The sequence below is a fragment of the Dipodomys spectabilis genome, unplaced genomic scaffold (assembly GCF_019054845.1).
Source record: "Dipodomys spectabilis isolate Male_0828 unplaced genomic scaffold, ASM1905484v1 ptg000673l, whole genome shotgun sequence".
NCBI classification, from domain to species: Eukaryota; Metazoa; Chordata; class Mammalia; order Rodentia; family Heteromyidae; genus Dipodomys; species Dipodomys spectabilis.
In genome coordinates, this window is record NW_024871350.1 from 883,089 (window position 1) to 904,238 (window position 21,150).

At 33.8% G+C, this 21,150-nt stretch overlaps 1 protein-coding gene across 1 annotated transcript in view; it reads left to right on the forward strand.

The window, feature by feature from the left end:
- The window catches only part of Dach2 (dachshund family transcription factor 2), a 542,498-nt gene that overhangs the window by 464,669 nt on the left and 56,679 nt on the right, over window positions 1–21,150 (forward strand). Inside the window, exons 7-8 of the mRNA XM_042672182.1 lie at window positions 16,196–16,331; window positions 19,546–19,629. Coding sequence (XP_042528116.1) covers window positions 16,196–16,331; window positions 19,546–19,629 — 220 coding nt within the window. The remainder of the gene's footprint in view (window positions 1–16,195; window positions 16,332–19,545; window positions 19,630–21,150) is intronic.

Genomic DNA, 21,150 nt, shown 5'->3' on the forward strand with positions numbered 1-21,150 from the left:
CAACAAAATACAAAGAATAGTTATAATTACTATATTTCCCATTATTTTTGCACAGTATCTTCCCAAATACCACATGAACTAGACTTTCAAATATTATTTTCTTTTGTTGAGTTGATGATATGCATAGGATCTAATGCATACAGTTAATCATTAGTACCCCATCAATATCCTCTTGTCTCCTTGTTTATTCAACAAATATTAAGATCTTAATATTTACATGTTATTATATTACACCATATGAGAAACTGATAACTAGAACATACTAAGAGATTCTAAGAGCTCACAGAGCATATGTGACTTTTGTACACAGGATGCCTACTGTGGGCTTGTATGTTGGTTCATGCCTGTAATCCCATTTATGTGAAAGGCAGAGGTAGTAGAATTGGGATAAGACACCAGCTTAATCCAGAGACCCTATCTAACAACTAAAAAAGAAGCAAAAGTGCAGAGAAATAGTTCCAGTGTTAGAGCAGTGACATAGCAGGCACTAGGCCCTGAGTTCTAACATCAAAGTGAAGGAGAGAAAACCCCAATGTTATGAATAATAAGCAAAAACAACCAAAGAATTTAAAAGGACAAATTATCACTACCCTGAAAAGTGATTGGTGTGGGATCAGGAAATGCTTTAGGGTTGGTATTCTGAGCATTCCCACCTCCACCCCCGCCACTTTAAAATTGGCTTCTGGTTTAGGATTGGGGTTTCTAAACCATTGTAGAAAATTTAAAGCATAAACTTCATAGGCTAGAAAAAATGTGATCATCTTTTTTCTATAAATTCTAAATATGTTCTAATCGTCAAAGTCTCTAATTATGTTATTGTTTTGATGGGTTAGTATATATCCTAGTTATTCAACTACTGATCCAGAGTTTAAATTGGTTATTAGAATTATTTTCAAGAATGCTGGATAAGAAATGTACTCATTACCTTGCTCATGTAACTGTGACCCCTCTGTACAGTATTTTCACAATAAAAAAAAACTTATTTAAAAAAATAAAATTACCCATGGGCATGATTTAAAAGACGAAATAAGTTTCTGTGATTTTCAAAAATAAACATCTGTTAAGAAAATATAACCTAATTGCAAATTGAAACAGTCTATTAAAAAACAAAAACATACTTTAAAGAAATGATATTGTCATACTTGTTTTATAATAATAGGAAACTGTAATATAAGCATGTTTATGACTCCTCAAAATTACATTTGATTAGTTTTCAAAAAAACTGTTATTCAGACTGGATTTGCTACTCTTTGTAGACTATTTGGAATTTAGGGGCTCATTCTTGCCATTTTGGCATTGATGGCAGTGATTTTGGTCATAGAAATGGAAAAGATAAGCAGCATCTCCTTAATTCAAATACTGTTTCTTGTTTAACTTTCATCTAACTGTAAGTTTGTTTATTGCTGATTAGTCTATTTCATTTGTAACCATTTTCAAAAGGAAAATCGTTATGATTGCAGATTACCAGTTTATTTAAGTCCTGCCAAATGCATAGAAAGTATTTTATAATCGAGTTCAATTATAAGTACTTTCATATATTTTGAATAAGTTGAAAGAAATGTATTTAATTCAAATACTGTTCAGGAAAATTCACAGAAGTCAGGAATATGAATATACATATATATATATATATATATATATAGAAAGATATAAAAACAAAATGACTTCAGAGTGTGCAACGTGGTGATACTCTATCAAAAAGAAAAAGCAGTTGTAGGGGGAAAACAAACGAGGGGGTAACAATGCTCAGTCACTAGCAAAACATTTTTAATAAAATTAATAGTTTCATTTGGCAAAAGTGCTTTGTATAATAGGAATTTATTAGCTTTATGAAAACAATAATTTTCAGCAATACCATAATGAAAATCTTCTTTGTTTAAGCATCACAGTACTTTGAAAAAGTTAATAATATGATACCAATTACATGCTACCTAGTTATAAAGATAGGTGTTGCATACTCTCATTTGCATTTCAAGAGAATTTGTTTTTACTGGGCTTCTTGGTCAAGCCATTTTGAAGTTCAGTCTATTAGCGCCCTGTAGGTACCAGGCAAACTTAGTATTGGGAATTCATTTGGAAGTAATATTTGTAGGCTCAAAGAACTATTGAGGCAAATGCATTTTCTTTTTCTACATTTGCAAAATTAATTTTTCCTAAGAGTTTGAAATTTAAAAAAAAGAAACAACTTCTTAGTGCTGGCACTGATGGACTACTCCTGTAATCCTAGGTATTCAGGAGGCTGAGATGTGAGGATTGCTGTTGAAAGCCAACCCAAGCAGGAAAATCCATGAGACTTTTATCTCCAATTAACCACCAGAAAACGAGAAGTGGCACTGTTATTCAAAGTAGTAGAGCACTTGCCTTTAACAAAAGAACTCAGGGATATTGTCTAGGCCCTTAGTTCAAGACCCACAATCGATCCCTTCCCCCCCCCCCCCCCCCCCCCCGCCAAAAAAAGCCCCCCCCCCTAATTTTTGCATTAGTGTTGCTCATTACTTTACAAAAGAAATACTTGTATTTAGTTAATCATGATGTTCATAACTATTTACCATTTAGAGATAAGCTATCCTTCCAAAATATTCATGATCTGAAAAGGTAACATATACTATTTCTAATGGAATGTAAATGCAGAGCTGGTGGTTTATGTTTCTTAATGCTAGATATTTGGGAAGCTACAAATGGGAAGATAATGGTTCAAGGACAGCTTGTGGCAAAAAAGTTTGAGTCCCTTTCTCAATTCACAACTGGCTACAATGTCATTCCAAGCTATATAAGGTTGGGAGAATCCCAGTGCCAGGCCAGCTGAGATGTAAGTTTGACAACAGAAGGGAAGCTTGGCTCAGTGGCAGCTTGCCTGTGAATCATGCAGTGATAGGAAGCCTCTAGAAGACTCAGGCATGAGCTTGTGCAGGAAATGGTCCTCATGGTAAAAATAATCAGTGAAAAAATAGGGCTGTAGGCATTAACTTGGTGGTAATTGTTTAAATTGTACAATTTGATTTCTTTCTAATTAATCACATGGCCTAGTTTACAAAACACATTTTGCTGCCTGATTGAGTCAGTTTAAAATGACACTTGCAAAATATGTTTTGCATATTAAGAGTAGTACATATTACAGAAAGAGTCCATGCCTTTGGTCATAATTAAACATAGAAATCCACAAAAGAACTATCAAATTTACAATATACTTAATTATATTTGGCTTGGCGTTTACAAGTTTGTTTCTTTTTTTCTTTTAGTTTCAGAGAAAACTGTCCCTGAGTTTTTTCTTAGTCAAAGTTCACACTCTACTGCTTAATCCACAGCTACATTTGTGGCTTTTTAATTAGTTAATTGGAAATAGCATTCTCACAAGGTGGCTTCAAAAATGAGATTCTCAGATCTCAACCTTACTAGTAACTAGAATTACAAGCATGAACTGCTGGCTCCAGCTCAAAGTCTTCTTTTGAAAATTTTATTTATAAAGTTTTTGGATTGAAAATGAAGCACAATAACTATAGTAATGAAACAAGTTTTCAGAGTCATGTTTTATACCTGTGCCACTCTTGTTTACTGTGGCTTGTTTTAAGCTGATGCCTTTGGTCATTTTTGTCACTGATAATCATGAGGCTAAACATTTTTCCCACTGGAAACCAATTGTGCATTATAAATTTTGAATATTAGAATTATGTGATATATAAGTGATATCAAAACAATGAATGACTGAGCCATAAACTACATACTTATTTCTAGCATATACCATTTCTAGTGAAAGTGCCTGGGAATAATTATTCTAATCTTTTTGTTAAAAATTAGAGCCAGACTCTTGTGGCTTACACCTGAAATCCTGGCTACTCAGGAGTCTAAAATCAGAGGATCACGGTTCGAGGCCAGCCAAGGCAAAAAAAAAAAAAAATCCCCATGAGTCTCTTATCTCTAATTACCCACTCAAAAACTGGAAGTGGTGCTGTGGCTCAAGTGGTAGAGCCTTGAACACAAAGAGGCTGAGTGACAGCACCCAGGTCCTGAGTTTAAGACCCACAACCAACAAAAAATAGATTCCACTTGTTTCATATTTAAATATATAATTCATATTTATGAAGATAGTCCCTCATCTGAAAATTGGGTAGTCTACTTTATGTTATCTAAATCCTTCATTTTTACTACCATGAGACCAAATGCTAATTTCTTAGCCAGCTCATTCAGATAGTGAAGTAAATTAAAAGAAAATACTGCTCTGATTTTAAAAGCTTATGGATCCTTCTGTAGTTTGTGTGTGTTTTTTGTCTTATTATGTATCAGATATTTGTGATGGATTTTAGTTTAAAGGGGAAAGATATACAATATGTGAATAAGTTTGAGTAAAAAATTAGATAGACAAACTGAACTCATATCCTACTTTGAAAGCATAGCAGAATGCTCTCTCTTATCTTACTAAATGAAGCATTTTGAGTAATTAGAGAAAAAGAAACTACAGATAGCAGTTTCCGTTTTTCTCCTTTTCCTGTGCTTAAATTTTACCAGTATTTACTATGCTGTTTGTCTCAAGTTTTCTAGGAATTTAAAAGGCAAGTTATGATATCTGAGTGCATATTCACAAAATATATGCATTTTTTATAATGTGACAGTCCATTTGTATTTGTGTGAATATCCATGGACTCAGATGAACACAATATGTAGTGTACTTATTTTTGAATATAACATTTGCTTGCTCAAATAGTGTTGAACAATAGTATACTCAATGTTGTATATTAGTATAAAATGAGAACCTCAGATTCTTATAATATACTTGTAAAGTCAATGTTTTAGATTTTATATATGCATCATTATCCTCTGATATTCCTGTAAATCAGCTCTTACAAAACAAAGCAAAGTTTTAAAAAGAAAACCCAACTTTTAATATTTGCCCATTTTGGTGATAAAAATGTTTCCACCATGGTTGATTTCAAATTATCAACAGCTAAACCAAATAGCCCACAAAATTATGAAATACTTACAATTGGATCTGTACTAAATAGATTGTAAGACAGCACTGCTTTTAAGCATTGTCAGAAATATGATATACTTAGCAAATGAAAATCTATATTAATTTCTTCACATTAATTTTCAAAAACAAAATCTTCAAACAAGTTATCTGTCAGAAAAACATAAATTAAAACTTTGAGAAATCTGTATAATATAAATGAATATGCAGTTTGCTTTTCAATTAAATTATACTCATTTTGCACAGAATGATGTCAAAATTGAAAGTAGTAGTTGCACATCATTGCATTTGGCCATTTACTTCAGTCAGTATGTAAATAGGTCCATCCCAAGGTGAAAAATAGTTTTGTGATTTGGAGTTTTTATATCTTGCATTTTTTTTGTCAGTTGTAGGGCTTGAACTCAGGGCCTGGGCACTGTCCCTGAGCTTTCTGGCTCAAGGATAGCATACTACCACTTTGAGCCACAGTGTCACTTCCAGTTTCTGGTGGTTAATTGGAGAATAGAGTCTCATGGACTTTCCTTCTTCTGCTGTCTTTGAACTGCAATCCTCAGATCTCAGCCTCCTGAATAGCCAGTATTACAGATGTAAGTCACCAGCACCTGGCTTGCAAATATTCTTAAACAGTAAAAACTAACAGAGAGAGAATAGACCTGGCTGAGGTAGTTCTAACTACCATAGGGTTTTCACCCACTAGGAGGAATAAATATAGAATTTTAGAATTCTGAAAGGTAGTATCACTTTCAGGAGTTTAGATATCAAAAAACATTAGTCACATGTCAAGTGTTCAATACCCACTTGTTTTGTGGCTGCTTCATTAGACAGTCTAGGTATAAAACATTTCTGTCATTGTAGAAAGAAGTTAGGCTAAATTAAAGATCCATGACCATCAGTTATCTTTGAAAAGAAAAAACAATTGTACTCATTAACAATTCACAAGGACATTGTCATTTGCTTTACAATTACCAAGAGAGGATATTTGTTACTGGATGCATATTAATTTTTTTCTGTTAGAAAACAAAGTAAGTCCAATTCACTGACTTACAAATGCTTAACATATAAAGTAGACTGTGTTATACTACCTTGTTAGAAATACAAAAGTAAAATACATTTAGGATTACACAAAAGGATTCAAAGAATTATATGTCAATTCTGAATAATTGACATTGTAATCTCACAAAGTTAGGTACAATCAGAAGCAGGTTTTGTTGGAGGAAGGATTACATAAAGACTGTCTGTATATGCATCCTGATTTCTCCATTTCTTGTTATATGACCTTAAGCAAACCAAGGACCTTATGTGTGTCTTAATTTGTCCCCCTTCCATGAAATAGGGATGATAATTGTTACTTGTACCTACTTCATCACATCATTGTAAAGTCTAAAGTCATAAAACATGTAGCAACACTTAAAATAATAGTTGGCATGACATAGTGTACATTAGCTGATGTTATTTTATTATTGTTTCATTTCCCAGCATCTGTATAGTATGCTAATAAGTAGGAGCCAATGCCATGGTCAAGAGCTATCCTCAGACAGAGGTACATTAATCTAATGTAGGTTCTTCTATGAGCATCTTATTAGTACCAATACCAAGGATGCTCCCAACATTAGAATCATTTACAAATGTGAGTCTCAAGAGAGTATCTGTTCACCTTTGAAATTGGTACCACAAAGGATAGATTAGAAGCCTGGTGGGAGTTGGAGAGAGATGCTTATTTTACTACCAAAGTTGACTTGATTTGTACTTCTTAGAATGTTTACATGTGGAGTATTTAGTATTTACTTTGGGGTGCAGACATCCACACACCATGTGAAATCACCCATTGGCCTTCTATACCTAATGGGATATATGTTCAACACTCTAAATACAGTGATCTCTCTCAACTATCACAGGAGTTATGTTCCAGAGACCACTGCGATAGGTAAAAATATAATGAAGTTCACTTATTTCTGCTTCACAGATTTTCACCTATTTTGAGTGTTCTTTGGAATATAACTCCTGCCATAGGTGAGGGATCGCTATTTACATATTGTATTTAAACCCACGATTCAGTGAAATCACAATATTGAACCTTAATATAGCGAGGGAGACTGTATTTGTAGCATTAAAATGAATGAAGCTTAAGTATTCTTAAGCTTACGGAGTGTTTCCAGTATAACCAATGATTGATATACTCTTTAAATCCAAAAGTGGAACAAATATTAGAGGTTTTAAAGAAATGTGGGGTTTTGTTGCTGTTTTTATATTGCCAGAAACTACTTTGGGAATATTTCTATGACAAATTTATAGCATTTTTTAGTTTTAGATCACATCTCTTTATTGTTGGCTCAATTATTCGCATGTGTAGCTAATAACTAATACAGCCATAATATATATTGGAATTTGCATTATGATCATGAGGCATTCAAGACTAGTCAATCTTTAGTTGACTCACTGGATATGGCAAAATTCCGAAGAAAACATTAATAAAATAGCTGAATGGTATGCAAGTTTATTCCATAGTGGACAATTAGGGGTATATCTTATACCACATTTTTCTGTATTTGTGGAAAAATTTATAATATCAATGTGCCATAGTTTTATTTGAAATAAATTTAAGTAAGAAAAAGATTATTTGGCTCTTTACCAATACCATTTGATTATCTGTGTTTCTTGTTTGGTTGAGCATCTGGCAATTAATGAATTGATAGGAAATGGACACCAGGAAGTGGCATTAGCATATGAACATCTGGTATTAAAATTAGTCAACACAGAGGGATATTTTGGTGATAACTTAAATTCACTGAGAATCACTCTTTGAATCAGTATTCTAACAATTTTATGGAATGACAAAGCTATTCCTGTATTGTAGAACATGAGACAGAGATGCTTTGAGTCAGAATTGGGGCTGTTTGTGTTTATGTTTATTTCTTTATTTGGCAAGGTGGGTGGCAGAGTTCCAAACTTATGACCTCATTTAAAAGTCATTCATTTTTCCCACCAAATGAACTCACTTGAGGCCATTTACATGCTATGAGAATATATTATTGCTGATACCTGTAATCTATGAGGCCTGTCCAGGATAAAGTGATCACATTGAAGAAGGGAGAAGTCCTTTGTCTGAGCTACACATAGGTTACATGCAGGGTGTGCTTATAAATGTGGATTATTTCATGGTTCCACTTTCCACTTCTTGTTTCTATCTGGCCTCATTTCTTATGCATAGTATTATTTTTCTTTTATAATTCAACATTTATACTGTGTCTTTAACATCCCTACACAAAGAAACTCAATTTTGATGGTATTTTCTTTGATTGGTAAGTCATCTACTTAAGTACATAAGTATATATTTAAGTATATAAGTATATATATAAGTATATAAGTACATTAAGTATATATACTTATAAGTATGTATAAGTATATATTTAATATTTTATATATTTAAGTGTAAATATATAAATACATATTTGTGTATAAATAAATATATATAATTGTACAAAGGACTTGCCATTCAACAAAGCTGTTTATGGTTCCATATCTTAGCTATGGTAAATAATGCTGCAATAAACATAGTTGTGTTGGTAGCTTTAGTATGGTCTTGTTTGTAATCATTTGGATAAATGCCCAAAAGTGGGATTACTGGGTCATAGGGGAGCTCTATGTGTAGTCTTTTTGTTAGGAAATGGAAAGATTTGGAAAAAATTATATTAAGTGAAGTCAGCCAGGCACAAAGAAACATAGGTCCCATGGTTTCCCTTATTTGCAATAACTAGTATATATCTAAGACAAGAAGAAAAGATCAGATAAGATTATGTTAAGCGAAATGAACCCCAAGATAAGGACACAAGTTTTTTTTTCTTTCTTGCTATTGTTTCTAACATATTTATAAGGGACCACGTGATTTTTTTGTTGCTTTGTGTATCTCTCCCCCATGCTATAACCCCTGCTTTCACTGTATTTGATGTTGGTGTAGTTTGGGGAGCAGAAGGGGAAAAATTGTTTCAATAGGGATACAGGTGGACCCATTGCAACAACGAGATGTACAAGTCGTTATGTTGAAAACGAACTTTACAACTTAGGTGAGGGGGAGGGGGGAGGAGGATTGGGTGGGGGGGTGGGGGGAGGATGGGAAGGGATGGGAAGGGGAAACAAAGGAGGAGGCTACAATGCTAGATAAGAAATGTACTCATTACCTTGCCCATGTGATTGTAACCCCTTTGTACAGTATTTTTACAATAACAAAACTTATTTTTTTAAAAAGCTGTTCATGAATATAATGCATCTTGATCAATGTCACTTCTCTCAAAATTCTCTTTTGCTTTATAGTCTCAATACTCTCCTTGTCAGATTCCTTCTAAATTTACAGCTATTATATTCACTTACAGTAACTTCAATACAATGATAAACTGATTATTTTGGAACACAGAATGATTATTTAGTAAACACTTGTAAAGCATTAGGTGGTAGATGGTATGTAGACAAACTAAGTTTGGATATAAATTTCTTCCTCAGAATTAGTGGTAAACCAAGTTAATAGACACAACAAACCAACTTTGTATTCCTGTCACTAATTTTATTACTAAATTAGTTAACTTACAGTCTGCTTCTGCAGAACTCTGCTGACTATACAGAAGTGGCACATCAATTAAATATGAAATAGCAAGACAAATGCATGAATAAAATAGCTAACATTCAGATATACTTCAAAATGCAATCTCTCAGCAGTGAAATGTCATTAAATCCTTTAGGAACTCATTAATAGATTAACATTTGGAAGAGTAATAATACAGCAAGTGTTGAATTCTAATTAAATAAGAATAAAAAGACAAATTGTCTATTATATAATCCCACTGAATACTTGGTAAAAATCAATATAATAAAATACCAGAGACAACACTTGAACATTTAGGTGGCCATTTTAAAGGGCAATGATGCACATATGGACAGACATGGACAGATGTGATAGATATGTTTAATGGACATCTACTAGTGCTTCATAAAATTTATGTTTATTGCCATATTTCCAAAGGAGTAAAATAACATAGATCTTCATGAAAATGGTTCAGAATTGATCCTTTTGTGCCAATATACAATATACCAAGTCTTAAAGAATATAGATTGTTAGAAAAACAAACAAAACTACTTAAAAAACAAAAACAAATAAAGAAAACAACAAAAAACCCAGCCAAGTGCCCAGTATCTCATGCCTATAATCCTAATTACTCAGGAAGCTAAAATCTGAGGATTGCAGTTCGAAGGCAGCCTGGGCAGGAACTTATATCCAATGAACCACCAGAAAACTGGAAGTGAACTATGGCTTAAAGTGGTAGAGTGCTAGCCTTGGGAAAAAGAGCTCAGAGACAGTGTCCAGGCCCTGAGTTCAAACCCAAGGATTGGGGGGGGGGGGGAGGGAAGAACCATTTTGAATTTTCTAATCACAGCTCTTATTCTGTCTCTCTCTCTCTCTCTCTCTCTCTCTCTCTCTCTCTCTCTCTCTCTCTCTCTCTATATATATATATATATATATATATATATACAATACTTTGAATCAACTTAATAGGATAAGTCTCTTTCTTGAAAATTTGTGATATATCATAAAAGAAAGGAAGTGGTATGATAGAGAACGTTTAGGTACGTAGTAATTAATATAATTTCCTATAGTGATTTGTTTTTGAAGGTAAACCTGGAGCTGTATATGTGATAATCTGAAGGCTATACTAATTGCACTGAGTCATAGGGATTTGATGTGTGAATTTTAGAATTCTCCCTCCTTCACTGCTTTGAATCTTCACTTCTGCAGTGTTGCCCAAGAGCTACAGCTGTTTTTGATAGGACGCAAATGAAATATATGAAGAGTAACAAGGTAGTAAAAGTCATAAATGCCACATAAAATGAAGTCATCAATGAATAAAGTGATTGGGGTTTAAGATTTGCAATTTTCCTTTTTAAATGTCCTTATTGATTTGTTGCAAATACCGTTAACCCTGTATTTGGCAAGTGTTGAGGACATTATCACTTGTGTTCTCATTTGTAATAAAACAGATTAACTTGCTGTGAAATTTTAACTAGGCTGAGGCACAACAGTAGCCACCTAATGAACCAAAACACATTACAGTTAAGCAGCTAAATAGATGCATACTGATTACAGAACTGAAAAACGGACCTGTTTACTTGAGAGAAGACATTGTTCAAAGACCTATCATTATCTGAGGAAAAATTGAACATTCTTGTTCCACACCTTAAAAATTCATATGCAATTCTAAATCAATATGAAACATTGGGCTCCTCTAACATGGTTTACATGGTGAAAAAATTCTGACCTCACATATTCCTTAGGAAAATACTAACAGTGAACTGAACCTTGATTGGATTTGGCAAGTACAGGCTACAAAATCTTACAGCAGAAATATTGCTTCTTCAAAATATTACTGTCACTCTTAATATTCACTGTCAAAATCATGTTTTCCAAGTTATTTTACTGATTCATATAATAAGCTGTTGAAAATTGCAAAGAAGGAATTTGAGGCTAAATTATTCAAGTACATAGTATCTGATCATATGCTAATTTTGAACATACAGGGAAAATCACTTATAGCATTGAACATTGTCTTATTAATAAAAATTTCAATTTGTGTAAATTTTTATATAACCTTTTATAAAAAATGGTACTATCCTTTTTTGTTAAACACAGTGTACAAAACCAAGTGTCATGGTCATCTATATTCTCTTGCTTTGGCAGATCATCAACTACATCAATTCTCAATGCTCTTTTACTCTTCTTACTTAGCAGTACTGGGATTTGAACTCTAGACATTGTGCTTGCTAAGCAGTTGCTCTGTGACTTGGGCCAACAACCCCAACTGAAAGAGTTTCCATTGCTATTGTAAAGCATGTGATGCTGTATGTGATTCCTGTTTATCACTATACATTGATTTTGTTCTTTATTTCTATTTTCATACAATAACTTCTGGGTTTTGTATCTATCTTTTATTAGCCCAAAAGAGTTAGAGAAATGAAGTTCATTTAATTTTATTTTTTTTTTGCAGCAGAGTTTCAATGAAAATACTGGATGTTTTCTACCTTATAAACATGAAATCAATGAGATTGCAAAATGGTGAATAGACAAAAATGGCTAAATGGATGAAAGTATTTTAATTGTTATATGTATGCATATGTGTTTAAATATACATATACAATATAGAGAATATATTTCTAACTATGAAAGTTTAGTTTAGATTTTATAAAGTGATGACCTTTGGGTCTCTCCAAAATGAAATTATCTATGGTAGGAAGAATAAATACATCTTCCTGTGTATCCCAACACCATCCTGCCAAAAGAACTAAAACTCTTGGGGAAAAGTAATTCATTTCTTTTGATCTGCTTATGCATTTCTTTCAAATGTGCTTAACATCTATTTTTTTCAAATTGTTCCAAATAATCTTTTTTGTATATATTTTTATTGTAAAGATTATTGTACAGAGGGGTTACAGTTACATGAGTAAGGTAAAGAGTACATTTCCTATTGAGCATTGTTATCTCCTCCTTTTGTTTTTCTGCTACCATTCCTTCCCTTGCCACCTCCACAACTTCTCCCTTCCTGCCCCAAAATTGTAAAGTTAGTTTTCAACATAGTGTCTTATACATCTCATTGTTACAATGGGTCAACCTGTATCGTTATTTCAGCATTGTGTTATTTCCCTTCCCCTCCCCAAATTAGAAAAACGTACATACAAGACAGGGAAATAGAATCAAACAGTGAAAACGGGTTTTACCATGGGGAAGAGCATACAAAAGAAACAAAAAGAAATCACATAGTACTTCATTTAATAGAATTTTTTTCCAAGTTTTTCCATTTCCTAACAAATGGGGCCATGTCATTCTTTGTGATGGAGGCGTAGAATTCCATTATATGTGTGTGTGAGTGTGTGTATGTACATACATACATACATATATATACATGTATCACATTTTCTTGATCCAGTCATCTACTGAGGGACATCTGGGTTGGTTCCATATCTTAGCTATGGGAAATAATGCTACGATAAACATAGTTGTGCTGGTAGTTTCGCTATGGCATTGTTTGTGATCATTTGGGTAAATGCCTAAAAGTGGGATTGCTGGGTCATAGGGGAGCTCTATGTGGAATCTTTAGAGGAACTTCCATATTGCTTTCCAAAGTGGTTGAACAAGTTTACATTCCTACCAACAATGCAGTAGGCTTCCCTTTCGGCCACGTCCCCTCCAGCATCTGTTGTTATTAGAGTTCTTGATGATAGCCATTCTAACTGGAATGAAGTGGAATGTCAATGTTGTTGTGATTAGCATTTCTTTTATGGCTAGAGAAGTTGAACATTTCTTCCTGTGTCTATTGGCCATTCTTATTTCCTCTTCAGAGAAGTCTCTCTTTATGTCTTTCGCCCATTTATTAATCAGGCAGTTGTTTCTTTGAGGATTTGTTTTGGGGGGTTTAGTCTTCTGAGTTCTAAGTATATTTTAGACATGTGACCCTTGTCCATTTTATGGCTAGTGAAGATCTTCTCCCAGTCCGTGGGCTTTCTACTGATCTTGCTAGCTATGTCCTTTGCCATGCAGAAGCAGTTGCATGCAATCCCATTTGTCCAACGTTTTGATTTGTTGTGTTTCTGGATCTTTATTAAGAAAATTTCACCCTATGCCTAGGAACCCTAGAGTTTGTCCTATTCCTTCCTGTAATGTTTTCAGGGTGTCTGCTTTGACTTTGTGGTCTTTGATCCTGGTTGGAGTTGATTCTGGTGCAGGATGATACATAAGGATCTAACTTTAGTTTTCTACAGGTGATTAACCAATTTTTCCAGCACCCTTTACTGAAGAGGCTGTCTTTCTCCCATTCTTTTTTTTTTTAGCTCCCTTATTGAACATTAGATGGCTATGGGTCTGCGTGTTCATTTCTGGGTCTTCAGTTCTACTCCATTGGTCCTCAGTTCTGTTTTTGTGCCAGTACCAAGCTGTTTTGAATACTGTGGCTTTGTAGTAGAGTTTGAAGTTTGATATTGATATTCCTCCAGCACTGTTCTTTCTGCTAAGGATTGTTTTTGCTATTTGGGATCTTTCATTGTTCCATATGAATTTTTGGGTTGCTTCTTCTATTTTCTTGAAGAATGAGGTTGAGATATTGATAGCTATCGCATTGAATTTGTAGATAGCCTTTGGCAGTATTGCCATTTTCACGATCTAACATCCATTTTTTATAACTAGACATTTTCTTGCATAGTAAATATAAATTAATATATTAGCATATTAGTCTGTATTAAAATATTGTTTCAAGACATAACAGTTATAAAGTCTTTAAAATATACTATGCATTTACCATTGTACTTAACTGATATACAACATTACTAGTAATATACACAAAGGCTCTTGTATTACTAAAGTTATTGAGTGCTAATGAAATATTAAACAGTAATGAAAAACATGATTAGAGACATAGTGCATTGATGAGTATTCTAATGTGGCTGTAACAAATGACTACAATTAAAATAATATGTGTACATGTTATAATTATGTGGGTTACAGTGATATTTGAGTCTGATGAAACTAAAAGCAAGGTTCAGGCAGAACTGTATTCCTTTCATTAGATTCCAAGAAAAAAATGTATTACCTGTGTTTTCCACCTTCTACAAGCTTCACACATTTCCTGGTTTATGTTGCTCTTTTCCATCTTCAACATTCACAATGCTGCATTACCAATGTATCTTCTGATTTTAAGAACATTTGTATTGAGATTGGAATCCAATATAAATCCAATATAATCCCTCTATTTTATGGTTCTCAAATCTGCAAAGTCCCTTTGGCTATGTCACATGACATACTCACAGTTTTTGGCAATTAAGATATAAACTGGACAGCTTGTGTGGGGGCATGATTTCTGCCTGCTGAAATGAGATACACTGAAAAATAATAACTACTATACTGAAATAATGACTTTTAACCCTCAGGTTATTATGTTTGCACTATATATATCCAACTTCTATTTAGGGAATTTATTTATTTGGGGTTTCTCATGAAAAATCAATACAAAAATATACAAACACCCATTTGCTAAACTAATTATTAATGTTATGATTATTGGAATAATTCTGATGATGCAATTATAGTTAGAAGATTTAATTTAAGGAATTTATTATGGTTTAATTAAATGTTTTATAGAACAAACAATTCTGTTTCAACATGTCTATAACTTACTCAAATTTATTGCATATGTGCATAAAAACTGCAATTTAATTATTTTATTGTTAAAATTAACACAATGATCAAGATTTATTCATCAATTTATGTTGCATAAACGTATTGAATAGCTCCATAAATGTATTAAGAGCAATGGATGATCATAGTATATAAAATATTCAATGTTCAGTATCTAGAAATATGAAATTTGAATCAATATTAAGGAGTCTTTGTGTCATGTGCATATCAAAACATTTTCTTGGTTGAATTCAACATGCGTTCCTAATTTCAGATAAATTGAAATTATATCCTTTCCACAATTTTTGCCTGTGCAGTAAAACTAAACAAGTATTAAGTAGCAACATTTGTAAGTTTTTCCATTTTTATCAAGTTTTCACATTTGATATTCCTCTTTAATCTGATAAAATATTACTCCTCACACCTTGATATGGATTTTTACATCAGTCTAAAGCTTAAAATAATAGCAATAATCTTCATTCTACACTCATTCTGATAATGACTTATGAGTTTTGCCTCCTCAATGTGTCTTTAGTTTTTGGATATTTTTGTTTTTTTTTTGTTTGTTTGTTTTTTTGGGACGGGGGGGGGGGGGTCATGGCCCTTGAACTCAACTCCTGGGCACTGTCCCTGTTCTTAAGACAAAAATTCTACCACTTTGAGCCACAGTGCCACTTCTGGTTTTCTGGTGGTTCATTGGAGATAAGTATCTTATGGACATTCCTGCTTGGGCTGCCATTGATCTCAACCTCCTGAGGAGCTAGGATTACAGGTCATGAGCCACTAGTGCCTGGCTTACTCTGTAGATTATTATTATTGTTGTTGTTGTTGTTATTCACCTGTTACAACGTTCAGTTAATTTCACAAGATCTGAAAATCTGATTTTATTTAACGACACATATTTCCTATGATCTAGTGTGGAATTAGACACTTTCATATTAAGTGAGAAATCGAATGCCATATCACAACTATCATGAAAAATCTTGCACATGCAGATGGTATTTCCTTTTGTGTTTACTTTGTATCAGGAACGGATCCCAGAGAGTCCTTCTCCAGCTCCCTCTCTGGAAGAAAGTCATCGCCCTGGGAGCCAGACCTCCTCTCACCCCAGTAGCAGTGTGTCAAGCTCTCCCTCCCAGATGGATCATCATTCTGAGAGAATGGGTGAGTATTTTGCCTAAAAAATAATTGGAAAATATCCTTTCAGGAATTTCCTTATTAGGACATAGATCTTGGAGAAAGAAACAAGAGGGAGCTAGATGCTAGTAGCTTATACCTGTAATCCTAGCTAGTCAGAAGGCTGAGATTTGAGGATGGCTGTAGGAATACCCAGGAAGGATAGTCCATGAGACTCTTATCTCCACCAAAAAGCTGGAAATAGAGCTGTGGCGCATGTTGCAGAGTGCTAGCCTCAAGCACATAAGAAAACTCAGTAACTGTACTCAGTCTTTGAGCCTAGGAGACTCTCTCTCTCTCTCTCTCTCTCTCTCTCTCTTACACACACACACACACACACACACACACACACACACACACACACAAACAACTGGAAGAAGAGATAACACTTCTTTAATATATGTGGCTTTTAGAAACATTCAGTTTTCATTTGATCAATAAATTGAAACAAACCTTCAGAAATATTTTCCTCAATTCCTCCTATAAATGTATTACTGGATTTCATGGGAATAACTCCAGGCATGGCATGTGTTAAGTATTTATGCAACTTCTAGTGTAAGAATCACACTGTTGGTCATTTAAGAGTGCTTAAAAACAGAATCTATATATGATAAGCCCCATTCTCAACAATTTGGAACTGGGATATTGACTATGCTATTGTCTATATTTTTAATTGTCTCAAACGTCTAATACCATAGACACCATTCCAAAAAAATTGTGTTAAAGTGATATGCCAGATCCTTAAGTCTAGGAATAGGTCTAGTACTAAGTGGGCAGAGCATCTTGGGTATGTTGCTTGAGCACCATGAATTTTTTTGCTTACTTGATGAAAATAATTAGCAAAACATGTGGGAAAATAGTTCAGAAATTTGACATTCTAGGGAAACACAAGGGGATATCATTTCTATTTATGTGGCTTTCCTTTGGTTGCTTATTTCCTCTTACTGTCTGCTCTTACTTAGATGTATAGAAGTTAAGTGTATAATGTTGATGGATCAGTTGATATAGGAAAGTCATTCATCTTCTCTACCTACACAATCTAAATTTCTTTTTATCCTTTTCCTTTAGTAAATTGATTTCTGCTTTACCTTTAGCAGAATATATTTTAGGTTTTTATAACTGTTCTTGCTTTTTACAACAGTACTTGCTTTCATCATCCACAAGATGTTTTGTGGGGAGAACAAGAACTTAAAGAATTAGGAAAAGTGTTGTGTTATAGATCTTTCTTGGAAATGAATAATGGCAATTCATCACATGTCAACATTCATCTAAGTCACATTTAGCCTGTCAATTTTATATATTGTTTTCTGGTCTCCAATTTCTAGTAAACTCAGTGATTATTAAATCTAGTTTTGTACTACGATCACCTATGGAACTGTTACAACTATGGATGCCCAGGCCATACACTCAGGGTCTTGCTCTCTTCATCTAAAATACTGGGAGCAGTGTTCTGCTTTGCTTTTCGGTATCAGCTCAGAAGATTCTAATGTGTAACCAGAGCATTCGAGTTGGGACTCAAAACCCTTAGAGATTAAATTTAACTCAAGTTTTGCCAGACCCCTATGGCTCACACCTGTAATCCTAGCTACTTAGGAGGCTGAGACCTGAGGATCCTGGTTTGAAGCCAGACCAAGCAGGAAAGTCTGTGAGACTCTTACATCCAATTAACAATCAAATAGCCAGAAGTAGAGCTGTTGCTCAAGTGGTAGAGTACCAACCTTGAATCAAAAGAGCTGAGGCACAGTGTTCAGGCCCTGAGTTCAAACCCCAATACTAGTACAAAAAAGAAAGAGAGAGAGAGAGAAAGAAAAAAGAAAGAAGGAAAGAATGAAAGCAAGAAAGCAAGCAAGCAAGAAAGCAAGCAAGCAAGGAAGGAAGGAAGGAAGAAAAAGAAAGGGATAGGAAGGAAAGAAGGAAGGAAGGAAGAAAATCTAAGCATTTATTCTGTAGCAATAATATTTGTACCGGTGATGGTAGGGAAGAGCGAAAGAGGGAGTAGAGGAAGAGAGAGGACAGGGAAGGAGGACAGAGAGGGGAAGGAGACGGAGGGGAGAGGAAGAGACTAAAATCTGGAGGATCTAGGATCAAGATTTAAAGCCAGCCCAAGCAGGAAAGTCTAAGAAACTCTATCTCCAATTAACCAGCCAAAAGCTGGACTAGAGATGTAGCTCAAGTGGTAGAACACCAACCAGGAACAAGCAAGCAGAATGACAAAGCAAGGCACTGGGTTAAGGCTGCAGAACTGGCAATGTGCAAATACATCTACATCTATATATGTGTATATACATATATGTTTATACATATACATGTTTCAATTATCATCAGCAGTAATTTGGTTATATATGCACATTCTACAGCTGTCCAATCAGGGTAGGAAATTATCTACAAGGGAACAGGTTTGATGGTTCCTAAACCAGCAGGTATGATGGTACAGTACTGTAATCCATGCACTCAGGAGGCAAAATCAGGAGGATTGAGAATTCAATACCAGGACTACAAAGATAGATTTTGTATCAGAGAAAAGAAAAGGATGACTTGAGTGATCATAGCTTATTTTAGAGAGGTATAATGTTTTAATAAAACTTCTGGCTTTTTGACTATAGAGAATGAAATCACAAACTCTGAAAAATAGCATATGAAAACTAGTTTTACCCCTTTCCATGTCTTGTGGAGATTCATAACAATGACCAGAAGGTTATATTTGAATCTGGCAGTCTTTGCATATATGCTATCATCAAAAACTTCCACAGTGAGTTAAGTGTGTAACTATTTTACACTCATTGTCTATTAAGTGAGAAAAATCTTTTCAGAAGCATTTTTGGAAATATATTATTAATCATGGATGCAAATACTAATCTGAATATGAATTTTGAAAGTGGAACCTTTGTAAATGTTTTAAAGATGGTAAGTTGGCAACTGAATGCAATATAATTTTACTTTAAATTCACATAATTAACCATCTTATTGATTTTTAAAAATACATATGTATATTATTTTCAAATAGTTATAAAAAGGGTTACAATTCACCATGTCCATTCTCATTGATTTTTAAATTGCACAACCATAAGCACAGATACTTTTACTATAATTGAAGTATATAAAAATCCATATTAGTAGAATATTGAACAATATTAGTCATATATCTGCATTTCTCGTGGGTGTTTTGTATAGAAAATTACTCAGTTAAATCTCTTATTTATAGTTATGATGCCTAGCAACAGAGAGGAAGTTATTGTTGATCAGGATAATGGACCAACCATCAAAAAATTCCCAAGGGATAATAAAGGTAAAATGATTTTTGCTTATTTGATATCCTTATGTAGATCAGATATAACTCAATGAACATCCCACTGATCTATATTGCATAGACATTTCCCTAATTGTGATAAGATTCCTGTCCTGATTTAGGGAAATTTATCTGGTTTTGGATATGTTCTTTTAACAGGGAAAAAGTGATACCTATCTGAAGCATTTTGTTTAGTGTCAGAAATTACATATTAGCCTGAAATTTGTCTGTTCGTCTCCTTTGCCCTTTGATTTTGTGTGTATTATAATTAACACATTTTATAAATATATAATAGATAACTATGTTCTCTATTAACTATATTTACTATAGGTTGCTGTCATGCAGGAGGGCTACTTCTGTCAACAGTAAAAAGCAATTACAAACAATGTGCTAATTTGGACATTTCCTATGAAATATTATCAAGATAATCAATCAAATATAGACCTAGTCTATAGGCAGACACTGTCTAGCCCTAACTTGTGATCTGCTGATGTACATTGCTCCTTTTATACAATATGCAGTTTTATCTTTCCTATTACTTTAAGGAAAATAGATAGAAAAGTAATTCTAAACATATTCTCTCCAAAATGAAAGCTGAGTTCTACTTGTTTAAAAGCTAAAAAGGTCTGAAAAAAGAAATATATCATCATATGTTATAAGCTGTGAATTATTACTGCTAGTAGGAATTAGTAGCTAATATACAATTTATTAGATATATCAGATGGTATGTACTTTTACCAGAAAGTATATTTTCTACATCTACATCTACTTAAGACATTTATGATAGAAAAAAAGGATCAATAAGCTGAACATTTAATGAAGAAAGCTTTTTCTTTTCTTTTTCAAGGCATAATTACCTAGATAAGCATTTTAGCTGGAATTTGAAATAGTGTATGATTTTAATTTCATTGATTCATGGTTGGTTTCCTTGCCACATATTTAGTCTTCTTAGGCAGACACTGTAAGGCTATCCCTTCTGGAGCTCCAAGATATACATGACTTATTTCATAATAGTTGTTAGAGTGGAAGCAGTCAGATTTCAGTACATTAAACTACCCAAACGCTTGTACAGTTAATGAAATTCTAGTTATAGATGGATCTTTATCTATAACCAAACACTGTTTGAGACCAACACCCTTCTTTTTACCACATCATGACTCTTTGAAAGACAGCTTAGTAGGAAAGTAGATTTTCTAGGAAAATCCCAGCCGTACTTGACAATATGATTCCATTGGAACTGCCAGGCCTAAAAGTAAAAATGGCATTTAGGACTGACCTCAGCTCTCAGGTATACACTGCTGTGACATATGAAAAATCAGCTGGAACATTAGTTGAGATATACTGGAACTGATTTTCATAAGATACTCAGTAGTATGTATTGGCATTTCTGAATCTCTTGTTGTAGAGTGGCTCCTTGAGCTTTTGTGCATTACCACTTAAGCACCAGGTCCACTTCTGGCTTCTTTTCTGGTTAAATATAGATAGGAGTTTCAGAGACTCCTGCCTGGGCTGGCTTTGAAC